The sequence below is a fragment of the Artibeus jamaicensis genome, unplaced genomic scaffold, assembly GCF_021234435.1.
Source record: "Artibeus jamaicensis isolate MK-2021 breed Jamaican fruit bat unplaced genomic scaffold, CSHL_Jam_final scaffold_369, whole genome shotgun sequence".
Taxonomy (NCBI): domain Eukaryota; kingdom Metazoa; phylum Chordata; class Mammalia; order Chiroptera; family Phyllostomidae; genus Artibeus; species Artibeus jamaicensis.
Window position 1 is genome coordinate 7,835,241 of NW_026522042.1, and position 17,661 is coordinate 7,852,901.

Below are 17,661 nucleotides of genomic sequence, written 5' to 3' on the forward strand. Positions count from 1 at the left end.
TAGAAGTGTCAAAATGGAATTCAAGCAGGGCTCACGTGGGAACTCCAAAGAGTTGTTATGGGACTCCATGAGGCAGAATTGAGACTAGCATCAATTACCATGCCCCGCCTCTGTATCACTCGCAATGAGGTGACTTGCTTTGGGTCAAACAAGAAGAGGGAAGAGGTCCCAATCATACAATGAAAGTTGGAAGTGGCTGGAGCGAGTTCCTTAGCAGGGGAACCTCAGATAAAGGAGCTAAAGGAAGGTTTGCAGGGGAAGCCTGGGATCCTCAACCCCTCTGGGTTTTCTGATCAAAAGGCAGCATTAAAGCAGACCAAATGCAATAAATCGCATTAAAATCCCCTCTTGGGCTGTATAAAACCTGCCTACAACCAGTGACTATTCTGAGCTCCACTAAACACATGGTAAATGTTTTTCTGCCTGCAGGAACACAGTGCCTCAAGCCAGTTGTGCAGGATGTTCTGTCACTGTCACCGTTTCAGATATCATATGAAATTGGTGAATCCATTGACCTAACCTGTCCCAAAGGCTTTGCCATTTCTGGGCCATCAAGGTACACGTGCACAGAGGGTTCCTGGACGCCACCCATTTCAGACTCACTCACCTGTGAAAACGGTGAGTAGCAGCTCAGTGCTCTGTCTGGGCCTGCCAAGGGGGCGCCTCCCAAGACTGGAGCGCAGCTCCTCGAGTGGTGCTGTCTCTCGAGTGTGTTTTGGGAGGACAAGGCAGGTTGTACAGGTAATGAGGTGCTACGTCATCCTGCGTCGATGAAGAGGTCAGGCAGAAATGTGAAGTTACTGGCCAAGTGGGTACATTCCAAGTTTAGAGATCGGGATCATTTTTCTTTTTCGATGGACTTCAGTATTTTGAGGGAGTGCAAGTTCCCTCATCTAAACACAGTCAGACGCGGCAGTTAACTGAAAATTGGTTAAAGTAGAGGGCTATAAAAAGAGCAGTGCACACTACTTTTCAATTATGTGAGCATTTTATTTTTCTTGAAATATAGAAATGCACATTTATTCACCGATTTTCTGATGTAGGACCCAACTCTTATTTCTAACGAGTCTCCTAATTTGAGTTCTAAGACTTCTTCCTCATACAAAACAAGTACGAATCTCACCCCATACCATGTTATCTCACACCAGTTGCTCTGATACAATTGTTTTTAACTCCAGGAGGGGCATGTCTTTAAGCCCAAGTGCCACCCCCTGATTCTGATGTCACTAAACTAGAAAGGGTCCAGCATTTAGTCTTTTTTAAAAAATTTTATTTAGTTATTTTTCAAGTACAGTTTTTTGTCTATTTCTCCCATCCCAGCCTCCCCCGCCCCGTGCTCCCCACCTCCCTCCCATTTCCTCCCCCCAAGTCCTCATCCCTGTGTCCTTCATACTTGTTCCTCCAAATCCCTCCCCTTTTCCCCCTTAAATTCCCTTCCCTCTCCCCTCTGGTCACTGTCCCCTTGTTCGCTATTTTAGTGTTTTTGTTTTTATTCTGCTTGCTTGTTTGTTTTGTTGTTTAGCTTCCTGTTAAAGGTGAGATCATATGGTATTTGTCTTTCAACTCCTGGCCTATTTCACTCAGCATAATGCTTTCCAGTTCCATCCATGTTGTTGCAAAGGGTAGTAGCTCCTTCTTTCTCTCTGCTGCATAGAATTCCATTGTGTATATGTACCACAATTTTTTGATCCATTCATTTACTGATGGGCACCTAGGTTGCTTCCAGCTCTTGGCTATTGTAAATTGTGCTGCTATGAACATTGTGGTTCATAGGTTCTTCGATATTGATGTTTTAGGATTCTTAGGATATAATCCTAGCAGTGGAATCAGCATTTAGTCTTTGTTTAAAATCTGTCCTAGCTCATCCAAATGTGTGTAGAGTTGATAAGCATTATTTTAAAGGCATTTTTAAGCAAATTAACTGGACAATGCTTTACAATTTGTATATATTTTTCTTATTCTTTCATAATACTCTACTTTACAATTAATTCAAAACAAAATTTTGCTAATTGCTTATACTCATTCAAAGTTTTTCATTTAGTTTGTATAAAAATAACTCCTTTTTTCTCCTTATTTCATCAGTTGATATATTTAATTGACATATACATTTATAATAACGACTGCCATAAATAGATTTGAAACAAACCTGACTCTGTTTGACTGGTGGGAACAAAAGTGTGAAGCTTGAGAGAGAGGAATCATATAAGTCATGAAGTTCAGTGTCGGACAGGCAGCTGGCATAGAGGGACCAGAGAATAGCCTGGCAAGTCACTTACTTACATGGAGGGCGATAAAACAGTTAACAGAGCTTCTACCAATTCATGTCTTCTGAATTTCTCAACATGCTTGTTCAGATAATGTCTCACTTTTAATCAGAGAACCCTTGAGGCCGTATCTGAGATCAGATGTGATTAGGCCCATTTTGCTAATGAAAACACAGGAGGCACTGACAAGGTAAATTAGACCCAAGGCCAGACAGTTTGGGTCAAGCAGGAACTGTGCTAATTCCCCAAGCTCTTTGCCATCTTGCCTTCTTTATCCTCTTCTGAGTTTTTACAAGGTGTGAAGGAAAGGAAAAAAGTTAACCTGCTACATAACCTTAAAAGTATTGATAAAGAGGTCTCGTGAAAATTTGTAAGAACTTCAGGTAAATATTGTAGCGTGGTCTCAACTGACTTCGAATGGTGCATGTGAAAGGGGAAGAAATGTTTGGGATACACAGGCTGCAGAGAGCAAAGGTTCTGGGCATCGGAGGAGGCCTCCTCTTCTCTGTGCAATGGGCAGCACGTGTACACACACGCACATAGGTGCATGACTGTATGAAAAAGAAACTGCATTTATAATCCAAACTGAGGGGTAATGAGATGTTCTGCATCGAGATATTGGAAACCAATATCCTCTCCCATATACTTTCTCTCCAACGACACTGACAAAAATGATTAATGAAGGAAGTCACAGAAAGAAAGAAAAAACTCATCAGTGAAACTGAGCACTCTTTCAGGGTGGGGGACCTGTGAGGCAAAGACACTTTCAGGACATTTGTGGGCCAGGGAAGGACTTTGGATTCTTTCAACGTGAAAAAATGAGATGCCGCACGCTTTACAGTTACTAGTTTCCTTCCTCCGAGAAATCAGCCTCTCCAGAGGATCCCCTAGCCTTGGCCCCTCACACAAGGCGATGTCCTTATTTCCATGTTGCCTACAAAATGTGCTGGGGAGTGTGGGATGCTGAGGGCCAGCTCCGCCTCCAACCTGACTCTCAGCAAGGGAACAAAGACTCCTTGCTGTGATCCTTGACAATGTCAGCTCCCCAGGGACTGGGTAATGCTCAAGGTGATTCTCTTTGGAAACAATGTGTGGTTTGCAGTCCTTCCCCGACCTAGGTGTGGATTTATTTCCAAAGGGCGAAGAGATAAAGCTATACAAGAAATGAAACACAATCCCATGTTCCTGGAAATCTTACTCTCTGAGGCCCAACCAGTGGCTGTAGGTCTCTATGTTCATGCAAGTTCTGGGCCAGATTTCACCAAATGGAGTGAGAGTCCTAACAGAGTAGCAGGAAATGGCAATGGCAGCAAAGAAGAAAATGTACCAATTCTTTCAACCTTTATTTTCACCTCTAACATAAACCTTCCTTTCTCAAACCTTCAATCTTGATCGGCTAAGAGGAGGAACTATGAGCAGGGTCTCTTGTTCTGTCATCTAAAGTGGCAGAATACATAGCTGCCCGCTGTCCTCCTTTGACAATCACTTGTCGGAGACACCAGTGTAGTCCCGTGGCTTCGTCAGATTCAGTCCTGGGAAGTGTTTCAGCCCCCGAGCTCCAGGGGTCAGTTCCAGGCCCGACTCAGCCAGTGTAAAGGTTCTCCGGATGAGCCTTACGGCAAGCAGATATCCAAGAGTTCCCCTCCCTTCCAATACACCTGAGTGCTATTCTCTCTACTTTAATTTCCCTTCCTCACATGCACGCTAGTCACTTCCTCATCTTAGCTCAAGTGTCGTTTCCTTATGGATTTTGCTTACATTTCTCAATTGGGGTCTTATCTTATGCGATCTCCCAGAACCATGTTCTCTGTCTTCAGAACAACTATCTGAGCCTTTAAGTGTGAACCCATTGCTATGATTGTGATTAATGTCTGTTTTCCCACTACCCTTTAGATTCATGGAGAAAGGGACCACTGCTGTTTTCATTCCTTCTTTTTTTGATCATACTATCCTAGTACCCAGAATATCATGCAAGTATAAATAGTCCCATTACATTTCTTTATTGATTCTTCTAAGAAAATCATACTCTCAAGCCACTGCTCCCCAGCACCCATTTGCAGAATTGTCATCACTGTTACCTGCATTGCTAATTGCAACAGACAATATTTTGCTCCTCATCTTTCCTGACCTCTCAGCCGCATTCAACAGTGCTGACCGTCAGTGTATATGTTCTTTCTGTGGTTTCCAAGATAGGATGCTGTCTTCCTTAGATTCTACCTCTCTGGCTACCACCTCTACTTTGGACAGGAGCCTTGAGGAAATTCAGCACTTAATGCTGAAGCTCCTCAAGGCTCCAGTCTGTCTCCCCACCTATATGCTACTACGCTCCCCTGCTGGGGAGTCTCACCCCTACCCATAGCTTGGATGACCCCCCATACACTAATGACAAGTGGAAATCTTCAGCACAGACTCCTCCACTGAGTTTTAGACCTGAATATCCAGATTTCTATACATCTATTCTGTGTAGATGTCTTAAAGATACCACACATTCATATATGCAGAGAGGAACTCGAGTCATCACATTCCCCTCCCTAGAACTAACATCCAGTATTTTCTATTTCAGTGAAGGGACCCATGTCTAGTCTCTTAAGCAAACAATACACCTAAGAATCATGCTTCACAGTTCTCATATCTCACCCACAATGTGCAACATCATCTATTTTATCTACTACAATAACCTCACAAGTTGTCTACCCAAAGCTCTCTTGACTACCGTGCCTCTCCATCCTCTGCACGGGATCCAGAATTAATTTCTTTTTCAAAAACCACACCTGATTTTGTCACACCTGCTTAAACCCATCAAAGACCTTCCACAGCTTATAAAGTAAGAACACCCGTCTTTCCAAGGCCTTATAAGACCCTGCCCAAGGCTATACCTTCTCCCATACGCTTGTTTTTATGCACTTCAATCACCTTGTGTCCAGTTCCACATGTTGCTCTCTTGAGCACCTTTTTTTTTAAAAGAGATTTTTTTTTTACTTATTTTTAGAGAGAGGGGAAGGGAGGGAGGAAAAGAGGGAGAGAAACATCAATGTGTGATTGTCTCTAGCATGCCCCCTGCTGGGGACCTGGCCTACAACCCAGGCATGTGCCCTGACTAGGAATTGAACCAGTGACCCTTTGTTTCACAGTTCAGTACTCAGTCCACTGAGCCACACCAGCCAGAGTCTTGAGCACTTTTATAATGATGTTTCCTTTGCTTTGAAAAGTTCCCCTTTTCTCATTTTACTATTTCTAACCTTCCTAGCTATATCAATTTTCTTGATTATATGCTTTCTCTTTGATAGTATTAAGGACAGCAATTCTATTTGTATATATTTTTTAATTTCATTGATTTGAGAGAGAGAGAGAAAGAGAGATAGCAATTTGTTGTTCCACTTATTTATGCATTCATTGGTTGATTCTTGTATGTGCCCTGACTAGGGATCAAACCCACAGCTTTGGTGCATCTGGATGACACTCTAACCAACTGAGTTACCCAGCCAGGGTGGTATTGTTACATTTTTTATTAATATCTGTCCACCTCCATGAGACTATAAGCTCTGTGAGTATAAGACCTGGGTAAAACTTTGCTCAATACTCTGCCCCTAAAACCTAATGTAGTGCCAGGAATCCCATAGTTGCTGAATAAATATTTAAAAAACAAATGAACAGAAATTTCTATTTTGTTTAATTATCTGAATCTAATAGGAATGTTAGGTTGGAAATGACAGCTCATGAGGGCTAGAAAGAACCTTTCAGATGGGATATTTCATGACTGCCTGTTTGGAAAAAGCCAAAATGAATGCTTTAACTGCAAGAGATAAATTGCCTTTGCTCCTAAATCCAGGTTTATTGTTTGGAATCTGTACTGTGCACTGTTCATTACCCATTTTTCTCTTCTTTCAGATGTTCTGAGCAAATTAAGGGGCAATTGTCAACTAGGACAAAAAGAAACGGAATCTGGATGCGTTTGTATGTCTCCAGAGGAAGACTGCAAGTAAGAGATACTCCGTAGACTGTGTTTGGAAACTGGGAAGACCAGTCTAGTGTAGCCAGCTTGATGGAGGAGCTGAGCTTCTTGATGCACAAACATGAAATATATTAAGTTTTCACATAGCTGATAGTGACTATGTTCAGTTGAATTCCTTCTTCCCACTGGTTGCAAGCTTTCTCACCGTCTCTCAGCTCAGTTCCATATATTTTCATGGATTTTGTTTATTTAAAGTCTTGTTTTTATTATAAAGACTTATTTCTGTCCATTTGAAAACTTCAGACTCAATTATCTCAAAGCCCTCCTTTTTCCCAAGTATATGGCAAAGCCCTGACTACAAAAGCTTGGAGAAAATGGTGTGAGGGTGGAGTTCACACACACTCTTTGTCATTTTGGGGTCATTTTGTCAGTTTATTTTTTCATGCAGGGGCAGAGATCATGAAGAATAAAAATTATATATCTTTGTTGTTATAACTGCCTTTTCTTTTATGAACAAACCCAGGAGGGTTGAGGGCACTTATTAGCTGAAGGGCTACTTTCAGCTGAATTTAATCTTTGGATTAAATCTTTGCAACATTAGTTTAAGATGATATTTTGTTTCTCTATCTCACAAAATACACCCAGAGGTAGGCCATCTGGAATCCCTTTGGTGTTCACTCATTTCAGGAAGCACCGAGGATCCTTCCACTCTCTGGCCTGGTGCCCTAAAATTACCTCCTGGTCCCAAACTGCCCTGCTGCGCCAGGAGGAAAGGAAAACCAAGAACAGACACAGTCTCTCTTTTAAGGAAGGTTCCTGAAAGGCCCATCATGTGCTTTATTTTCCTTAATTTTCTCTTATCCATATGGCCACATGTCTCCCAAAAGGAGGCTGTGAATGCAGTTCTCTGGCTGGACATGTAGGCATTTGTGAATGAAATTAAGTTACCAAGGAGGACAAAGAATGAATGTTGGCAGGAAGCCCATGGACTGTGCCCAGTCATTAGACTTTAAAAATGACTAGCTCTCACGTTCCTCTGTGCTGCAGGTTAGCAAAGGGCTGTAGGGGCTCAGTCATTCATTCATTTAAATGCTACAGCATCTTTTTCTGCATATGCACTGACATAATTCAGCCCAAGGTGGCTCTATCTACCCTCCTCATTGTTACCACAAGTGGTTCACCACGCAGCTTCTTGCTGCTAGAGTATCTTATCCAGCACATGGCCTGGTGGGCAGTACTTACAGCCTTCATAGTGCCCATTTACCCCAGAGGAAACTTCTTTCTTTATCTTTGTAATACCAAACCATGAGAACACAGACTACCCTCTGGAATGGTTTGAATGCTAGTTCTTCCCTCCCTCTCTGGCCTCTTTCTGTCGTCCTGAGCTCTCTTTTCTGTGGCATTGAAGGAGCTGGTGGGAGTCACTGGCCCCATAGCCTAAGTTCTCCAAACTGAGCAAGTGGCCTTTTCTTCTCTGCCATGGGCTCTAGTTCCTGGCAACACTTTTAAATGCTGGTACACTGATTGTTAACTCTAAAACTGGCATCAAAGAAGAGACTCAGATTTGCGGTAACCAAGGTGTTCTTGTCTTCTCAGTAAGACAAAGGCCATAGCCACTGGGGACCTCTTGGTAACAGGATCCATCACCTGCTTAGAGAGATTAAGCAAGTTAACAAAGAAGAACCTAGAAGTGCATGCTCTTCACCATAACACAAACACCCTTGTAAAGCTGTATAATACGATTCTGGTGTTGCAGTTAATGAGTGTTACTGAGTTCAGAAGAGGTACAGACTGCCATGTGCAAGGTCAATGGGGGTTATTTTCAAAATGTAGACAGGAATTGAGCTGCACAGAGATAGGCAGAGAGGAGAGACCACACAATGCTGTTTGAATGAGAGGGCAGCAAGGGAAAAATGATCTTACCAGTTTAGAAAATAAGCTATACAATTTCCAGGTGATAAAGAAGAATTAAGGGGAGTGGGAAAAATAATTCCAGAAAGGCAAGTTGATTGGAGTCAAAATATGGGAGATCTTCATTATCAGAATTTAAGAATTCAGATTTTAATTCAAAGGCTTTGGGGGTGATACCAAGACTAAGATGAAATTTTAGAAAGATGAATCCCAGAGCATGCAGAGGATGGAAAGAAGAGAAATGGGGGCGGGGGGGTGAGGGATGAGCAGGGTCAAGATAACTAAGTATCAAGGTAACACATTTAACTGGCTAGATGCCTTTTCTTGTTTCCTGGTCCCCACATGTAAATGCTTTCTTTCCTCTCTTGGGCAGCCATTATTCGGAAGACCTCTGTGTGTATGATACCGATTCCAGCCCTTCCTTTACTTTACCAGCTTGTGAATTTGCGGCCGGGAAATGCATGAATAGTCAGCAATTTCATTTTCTACATGCTGGTCCCTGCCAAGATGGCCCACAATTAGCCTGGGCTATAGAGAGGAAAGTATTGGGACGCAATAGCACAAAGAAAGAACCCTGCGGCTATGACACCTGCTACGACTGGGAGAGGTGCTCAGGTAAGGTCTGGGAGCAGCCCCTCCTGGAAATGCTCTCACCTGAAATCCATCTCAGCTAGTGTATCCTATTTGTGTCTCTGCTCTCTCCCTTAACACGAACCTTTCTTTTTTTTTTAAAATATTTTATTTATTTATCTTTAGAGGGGAAAGGAAGGAGAGAGGGAGAGAACTGGCCTGCAACCCAGGCATGTGCCGTGACTGGGAATCGAACCGTGGTTGCTTGGTTCCCAGGCCCGCGATCAATCCACTGAGCTACACCAGCCAGGGCTCCTTTCTTTAAACAGAATTAGTCTGTGTTAGTGAATAAAATACATAATATATATTTTATATGTAAATTTTATACAATTTTATAAATAAATTTATAAATAAAATATATATATTCTGTTACATATATAAAACAGAATATATATAAACAGAATTATAAAAATGTGTAAAGTTACTTAAAGAGAAAAGAAAAATATGACCCACCCACAATGAGAAATAACTGCTTTAACCACTTTGGTGTAAACCTTTCTACTCTTTCCATGCATGCACCATCAGCAGCACTGTTAGAGCCCAGGAAGAGGAGTCCTCACCCCAGCTGCATGCACCAGGCACTCTTCCCCACTCCCAGATTCGGAGAGCATGCATCAACATTGTCTAAGCTTCCCTCTGGCAGTGGGGACCAGCTGGGTCCAGCACACATAGAGTGCTCTTGGCCTGGGTGGGGTTCCTTTTGGGCAGCAAATGCTGAAGCAGCTCCCTCAGTTGTTTTTTTTTTTTTTTTTACATCCTCTTGTAGTGCCTGGCACTAGCCAAGGCACAGTGTTATTCGAGTAGGACACCCTGAACCCAGACAGGGTTCCTCAGCAACTCAGGCACTGTTTCTCGCTGTGGAACATTCTCAGACCCTAGACTGCTCTCCTCCACCATGTCTGGGATCAACCACATATTCTAAGGGTTTCTGTCCACAGAGTCATCCCCAGCTCAGAGCCAGACTCCTGTGCCTAGAGAGCAGCCTGCTGAACCCACCAGCAGGGCAGTGTCTCCAAAGATTGCTGGGGATTGGACTGCAGGTGTGGCACGGCCACTTTGAACTGGAGTGATGTGAATCGTTTGTACAGACAAGCATTCCATAGAAAAATTTTCCATAGGGGTGGCCCTGATTGTATTACACATTTTTAAAAAATAAAATAGGATCATACTCTATATATTATTTTATCTACTGCTGCTTTTCACTTATATCATGAAATTATTTCCCTAGCATCATATACCATATTTTTAGGACTCTAAGATGCACCAGACCATAAGACAGACCTAGGTTTTAGAGGAGAAAAATAGGAAAAAAATAGAAGCAAAAAATGTGGCAAAATATTTAGTAACATAAATAACATAATATTTCGCCAATGTAAATGTAAACTACATTTACTAGCCAGGTAAGCTACATTCAGACTATAAGACATCCCCCTTTTCCTCCCAAATTGGGGGGTGTGTCTTATAGTCTGAAAAAAAAAATGTGGTACTATTTTTTCCACTGCATACATTTTAATGTCTGCAAAAGCCTGTACGGACATTTTTGTGATTTCTTTAACCAACCTTCTGTTAGGCATTTAGGTTTACCCCAATGTTTTGTTATTATAAACAGTGCTGTGATAGATAAATCTATAATGTAAGATCACTTTCGTAGGGTATATCTTAGAAAGTAGAATTTCTAGTTAAATACTATTTTAAGCTATAAAGTCTGTTGTATTACCTTGCTGTCCAGAAATACTTTTCAGACATTCTATTTCTGTCTGCAATGTGTGGTGAAGACCCCCCTCCCACATCCTCACCAGACCTAGACTTACGTGCCTCCATAGCTTTGCCAGTTTGGTGCTTAGAAAGTGGCATTCCACTTCCACTTTCTGTAAGTGTATTGACTATTTACATTTTATTTGTGAACGTCTTGGAAGCAGAAACTTCACAGCAGTATGTTTGCTCTGAGATGAAGTTTAACCCTGAAATAGCCCAGATTAGCTTCATGTAATATATATATATATATATATATATATATATATATATATATATATATATATATATATCATGAATATATATATATTCATGGGTTGGGATTATGGCCAAATATGGGTTGGGATTAGAATTTAACAGAACTCACACAGGCAGCTAGATTTCCCTTGTGACGCTCTTCAAAAACATGCCTTAAAAGGAGGCATAAAGTATGCAATTGTTACATCTAACCTTTGGTAAAACCACCTTCCTTTCGGGGGAAAACCTTATCATTCCCTTTGATGTGTTTGATGTGGATCCTGGCCCATGGGGTCTGTGTGTTGTGGATGCAATGAAGAAATTCTCATGGACTACAGAAGTCTTGTGGAGAAAAAGGGATGGCATGGCTGCTCTCTGAGTGAGAGAAAGGGCCCTGAGAAAGCCTACCCCTGCCTGGATAGGCTTTTATTGCTTTTCTGGGCACATTACATCAAGTAAAGTCCTCATTTACAATTGAGGCACAGGTTCCCTTTTACAGATATCAAAGGAAAGGAATTTGCTAATTACTACAAAGAAAAAGGATATTTGCAAATGTAAAGGAAAAAGTGGTTGAACTGGTTACACTCCACCCTTGGGAGGTTTAGCATAGATTTTAGGAAGTTACTTTAAAGATATGGAGTAAACACTTTCTGCCTCAATTCAGGGTGAGGGAGTTTTAGCAAAAGCAAGCCTCATAGCAGCCTAGGTATAATGCAGGCCTGATTCCCCATGGGGAAATCCTATCTGTGGGCGTGGGTCCTGGGTGCCGACTGGCTCCCCGTCAGTTTTCTGAATCAGGGGCTGGGCTATATTCGCATACCATGTGGACAGGTTCACTATATCCTTTGACTCCTCTTTCACTTTCCAGCCTAATGTTCCTCAACTCAGCCCTGGAAAAAGGGAGAGGTCCCTGTTACCCAAATACAGTTTCATTCCAATCTACCCAAAGCTGGTGACTAAGACCCAGCTCCCTTGGCAGGTGGCAGGACTGAACTCATGGCAGAGGGTAGCCACAGGAGCCATGGTCAGCAGGCCATATGATGGTGACAACTTAGTGTGATGATGTCTGCGGCTTCCAACCTCCCAGCCGTGTCTGAACAAGGCAATTTCATTGTTCGAGACAGCAACCCAGGGCCCGCTAAGCACATTGCCTCATTCTGATCACCACTAAATCATCTCATACAGAAACACTGTCATTCATTCTTTCACTGCTTGACCAACACCATTACCCAGCTGCCATCTCTCTCAGAAACAATAATTTGTGGTAGGAAAAAACTGTCAGTATGATGCAACACCATTTTGTATTTAAAATATGCTCCTTTTCTTTGAAAATTGTAGTGTGAGAACAGTTTTGTCAAAAATACATACAGACAATAAGAGGAATTTGGACAGGAGACCAAAGAAAAATGGTGCCTGTCTGTGCAATAACAGGCAGCTCCGGCATGCAGAGCTGTGTTCACTGCTGACTTGCCTTCCTCCTCATTTATTGCAGAGAATAGGTCTGAGGGAGCTCTTCGATGGCAAAGGACTTATTTTTTTTTTGTTTTTGTTTTTTCACTATTTTTCCACATATTCTTTTTTAAAAGATTTTATTTATTTATCTTTAGAGGGGAAGGGAAGGAGAGAGGGAGAGAAATATCAATGTGTGGTTGCCTCTTGTGCATCCCCTGCTGGGAAGTGGCCTGCAACCCAGGCATGTGCCCTGACTAGGAATCGAACCATGATCCTTTGGTTCGCAGGCCTGCACTCAATCCACTGAGCTACATCAGCCAGGGTACTTTTTTAAATCTGTCTGAGTAACAAGTAAGCTGCAGCTTACAACAGCACAAAAATCTGCTTTTACTGTTAATTCTTTGTTTTATATATATCTAAATGCCAGGAGTCTTAAGTTTATCTAAAAGAAACACTAAAATGTTTGAAACACTGATTTTGCTCGAGTTAGTGGGTTGGCTTAAGGTAATAACATAAGTATGTCTTAATGGGATATTTACATTATTTAAGGAATTCTTTGATCCTGCACACAATCAGAGAACAGAAAGCATCTTCTCCCCAGGAGATGCGGGCTGCCTCTGGCAGCCTTCTGTACTTACAGAGAGAAAGTCAATGTCCCAGGGAGTTCAGTTCAGGCAGCACTACAGAACCATGTACAAACCACAGCATTTATAAAGAAAGAAAAAGCCAAAAATGTGTTTTATACCTAATCTGCTCATGGCAAGTTGGGAGATTATTCACCTTGAGTCGATGTGAATGTCACCATGACTAAATTGTGTTCTCAATTACTGTGTACATTACTACTCATTTCCTTCTCTTTCTAAAATGAAATAAGAAAAAGTTTAAAACTAAACTTCAAAGTAACATGAAGTTCACTTTTCAACGGTTAGAACACAAATGATCTTGCAAGGAGCCTATTTTATTAATATTAAGTGTTTTGTCTGAATTTCAAAAAATACCCACTATCAACCAACAGGAGGAGAGGATTTATTCAGCAAATAGCCATTTGTTATTCAATATGTGGAAGTCACTGTACAAAGTATGATGGGATGGGTGAAGTTAAAGGATTCTGTGCACTGAAATCATTCACCATAACTGAAGGAGCAACTGTACACGATTATGGCATGAATAATTTTAATGCACGGCTGCATGTAAAGAGCTGTAGGAGGGAGAAATACCTTCTGGCCTGGAAAGGTTTCATGAGGTTGCAAGCACGAGAACTGAGTGCAGAAGGACAAGTGAACAGAGGTGATGGGAAAGGCCTCGGTGCTAGTCATCTGAAGATAACCTTCCTCAGAGCCTTGAAGCCATCACTATCCCAAGAGTAGTAGAGACTGTGGCTTCTCGAGAGATGGAACAGTCTCCTGTCCTTCACCAGGCCTTGACCTTTCCAACAATGCACAAAATTTCCCAATCTAGAATCTGCTCTAGCTGACTGGCAGAGGGCATAGAAGGGAAATGCTTTCCCATGAAAATGTTCCTACCAACGGCAGAAAGCCTGTGCATATGAGTATCTCCCCACTTCCTTTCCTTGTTTTCTCCCATCAGTTGAAACACGTGGGGGGTTAGCATTGATATCTTCCTAAAAGAAGCTACTCATTAATAAAATCACTGCTGACTCTCAGCCCGACTTAGATGTTTTGGCAACATGAATTATCCCAGATCCATCAGATACATTTCATTTTGAATATGTATATCTGCACCTCAAATTCAGAATATGAAATCTATGGACAAAGCAGAATTAACTGAGTGCCATCATAAGAACTGAGTGGGACATGCTGATGGATGAACCACAGTTACTGGTTTGAGCAAAGCACTTGTAATCATCTTGGAGAAAGACATATGAAAAGCTCACTAATGAGAAAGTACGAAAATGTCAGCTATAGTACTGACAAGTTTACACCATTAAAGTTTAGTTAAATAGAAGATTGATGTGGATGTAAGAGGCGATGAAATGTTCCATGGCGGATGTAAAACTTGTAGAAACTGGACACGTGGGGGAAAGTAGGACAAAGCACATTCAACTGACCAAAAAAAGAGAGAGAGAGAATGGTATGGGCAAAAGGAAAAAATGGGAGCGCCTTTCAGAAGGAGAGAACAGGTCACTCTACCTGGAGTGGAGAAAGCAGAAAAGGTAATGTTGCAAAAGGAAGCGAGGCCAAGGTGTGAAGGGCCTGGAACTTTGGTTAAAACATATACATAGATAAATGAATCTCTGATTTAACATACTTAGCTTCGGTAACTTTATTCCTAAGTGGTTTTTTCTTTATTGAATTTAATGGAGTAAAATTGGTTAATAGGATCAAATAGGTCACAAGCGTACATTTCTATGACACAAGACCTATGCCTAAATGATTATTCTGATACTATTTCATAAACACGAAATTTATATGAATTATGAAGTGATTATGTGGTTCTGAAACCAGGCCTCATTTGTAAGAGAATTACCCAATTTAACTGGCATCACTGAGGAATATCCTAGAAAGAAATAATAAACAAATAGATAAAGTTAGGTTATGGAGTTCAGGCCTATGAGTCATTTAGGATTTGAAAACCTGCCTTTACCACTTACTAATGTGGGACCATGGACAAATCGCTTAATGTCTCCAAACTCAGTTTCCTAATCTGTGTAATTGGTATGTTAACATGTATTGTATATGCTTGTTGTGAGGATGAATGGAAATAAAGCATGCATACCACTCAGCCTGCTGTGTGGGGTTCATAGTACATGTTCAATAAGTGATAAAGACAAGTGCACTTTGGCAGTGACTGTGAGAAAAGAACAGAAGGGACTAATGGAAGACACTGTGGAAATGGCCCGGCAGGATGGAACTGATTGGATGGGGCCGTGAGCAGAAGGCAAGGTCAGAGATAGCCTAATGGCTGGATCTTACTGGCTTACTGTGCATTCTGCTTGATTAAGTCCAGGTGACTCCCCTCAGCCACAGTTGGGTATTCTGGGTCACTGCCTTTGTTTCAGCTTTCTCATTTATGGCTACCCAGGAGCTCGCCACTCTGAAGACAAGTCTGGTAAAAGCCAACTGGAATACTATGGAGAGTCACATGGTCTCTCTCTCTCATTGCAGCCTCTACCTCCAGATGTGTCTGTATGTTGCCCACCCAGTGCACCAAGGGTGGAGATCAGCTCTACTGCGTCAGAATGGGGTCATCGACAAGGAGTAAGACAGTGAACATATGCGAAATAGGAACTGTAAAATGTGCCAGCAGGAGAGTGGAAATCCTGCATTCTGGAATGTGTGAGGCCTGACAGTTCCTGATAAACAGATTAACTGTCCAAAACTAATCCCTACAAATGGGCCTTCTTGTACCAACAGCAGACTGGCATGCCCAGAAGGTACTGACACATTCTTCTGTTAGTTTCTTCTCCTTATTCTCCCCGCCTCTCCTGCCTTGGCTTCCCCTCCAGCTTCAGCCCTGAAACCCTGCAGTACATCCTTCGGTAACACCTTCCATATCAATCCAGTAAACCCTTCTGTTCACGTTTGCATTAAAATGATAGCACTTTGGAGGACCTTATGACACCTGTGGTATTAAGCATCCTCCCAAGTAGAAATAATGACAAACACCACAATTTTCTTCAATGAGTCAATAAACAGAAATCTACAACAACTTGTAAAACATGTTCTTGAAATCCAACCTTCACACATTCATTCAACAGGCAGTTCTGAATGTTTATAAAGTGCCAAGTACTGGTTAAGGTACTGGCAAAACAGTAGTGAATAAAACAATCAAAACTGTTTGCCTTCATGACACTCACATTCATGTGGAGGAAGACATACAGAGAATAAAACGAGCACATAAATTACATAATCTGTTCAATGGTGATAATCACTATGAAGAGAATAAGGCAGGGAAGGGTGAGTCCTACCCTATGCCTCATCTTGTGCAAGGAAATATTCCAATAGCAATAAGCATCACAGTAAGGATGCTTGGACTCGAATGGAAATTATCTGGTTAGAGTGGTTAATAAATTTCTGCAGTTCCAGTTTCTTAGGAAGGAGAAAGGAGATTCTCTTTGCCTCGGCTGAAGTGCCTCCCAGAGTCTTTAAACTGAAAGCCTGTGCTGGATGTAAAATCAGAGAATTTTCAGGGAGTAGTTTTTCAAGGACATCAGACCTTTCGTATTAGGCCACACTAAGTAGACCCTGTTTCTCAGAGAGTCTCAAGTGCCATTGGGGATGAGAAGTGTCTTTGGAACAGCAGTCCTCAAATATTAGTGGGCATCAGTATCACCTGGCTGAGGCAGGTGCCTGCCACCCTCCCCCAGCTTCTGGTCCAGCAGGTCCGGGTGGGGCCTGAAGATTTGTATTTCTAAGGACTTTCCAGGTATTACTGCTGATGGTGATCAGAGGTCACATTTTGAGAACACTTAGTTTAGGAGTGGAATCACTAGACCATTAATCCTGATTTGGTAATGGTTTTCAAAGCCTTAGCCAGCCAGTTGCCAAGTGGGTGAGGGGAATGAAGCCGATTCTTTTCTTCTAAAACCCTTTGGGATCCCCACCTAGTGGGAGGGGCTGCCAGCCACAGACACCTGGCAGCACCTTCAGTGGACCGTACACATTAAATGCAGATCCTCCTCCATCTCACTAATCACAGGATGTTGACATAATCTAAAATATCTTGCAATATCAAAGGAGAATAAGGACCTGGCTGGTGTAGCTCAGTGGATTGAGCATGGGCCTGGGAACCAAGCAACCATGGTTCGATTCCCAGTCAGGGCACATGCCTGGGTTGCAGGCCAGTTCCCATCAGGGGACTCACAAGAGGCAACCATACATTGATATTTCTCTCCCTCTCTCCTTCCCTTTCCCTCTAAAGATAAATAAATAAAATCTTTTAAAAAAAAAGGAGAATAAGGAAAAAATCTAGAAATAGAAAACATATTTTATGGCGTAACAGAAACTGAGTGGGAACCTTTCCCCCTAAACTGGTAACCCACCTCAGTCCCAGCCACGCCACGCTACTCTCTTCTCATCACAGGAGTGCAGGTCTCCAGCACTCCTGGGACCCCAGACAGAGGGCAAAGAAGCATTAAATCCTCCCACCTCCTAAGGAGAGCCACCGACAATGGCATCCGGACAGCTTCCTCAGGACTGAATTGGCTCTGCTCTGTACAACCCACAGCAGCCCTCACCTTCCCAGGCTACGCAGTGGGACTGGGGTGGGAGGGCGGGCCTTGCGGACCTGCGGCCACATGAATGCAGTGCCCATAGCGGGAATGCTAGCTCTCCCCTAACTCCTTTTCTGCCCCTTGCTGAAAGTGTCCACAGAAGCTAGGGAAACGAGACGCAAGAGAGTCATTTGTAGGGTATGAGGACACCTACAGCCAGGATTTCCTGGGCTGCCCTCTCTGGGGCGCAGGGCTCTGGAGGGGCTCTTGGGAGGCATGGATCCACCCTG

At 42.4% G+C, this 17,661-nt stretch overlaps 1 protein-coding gene across 1 annotated transcript in view; it reads left to right on the forward strand.

Moving 5' to 3' along the window:
* Window positions 1–16,046, forward strand: part of C6 (complement C6) — a 57,911-nt gene extending 41,865 nt beyond the window's left edge. Inside the window, exons 16-19 of the mRNA XM_037138522.2 lie at window positions 430–618; window positions 6,153–6,243; window positions 8,501–8,742; window positions 15,324–16,046. Coding sequence (XP_036994417.2) covers window positions 430–618; window positions 6,153–6,243; window positions 8,501–8,742; window positions 15,324–15,505 — 704 coding nt within the window. The 3' untranslated portion in view covers window positions 15,506–16,046. The remainder of the gene's footprint in view (window positions 1–429; window positions 619–6,152; window positions 6,244–8,500; window positions 8,743–15,323) is intronic.
* Window positions 16,047–17,661: the final 1,615 nt, after the last annotated feature.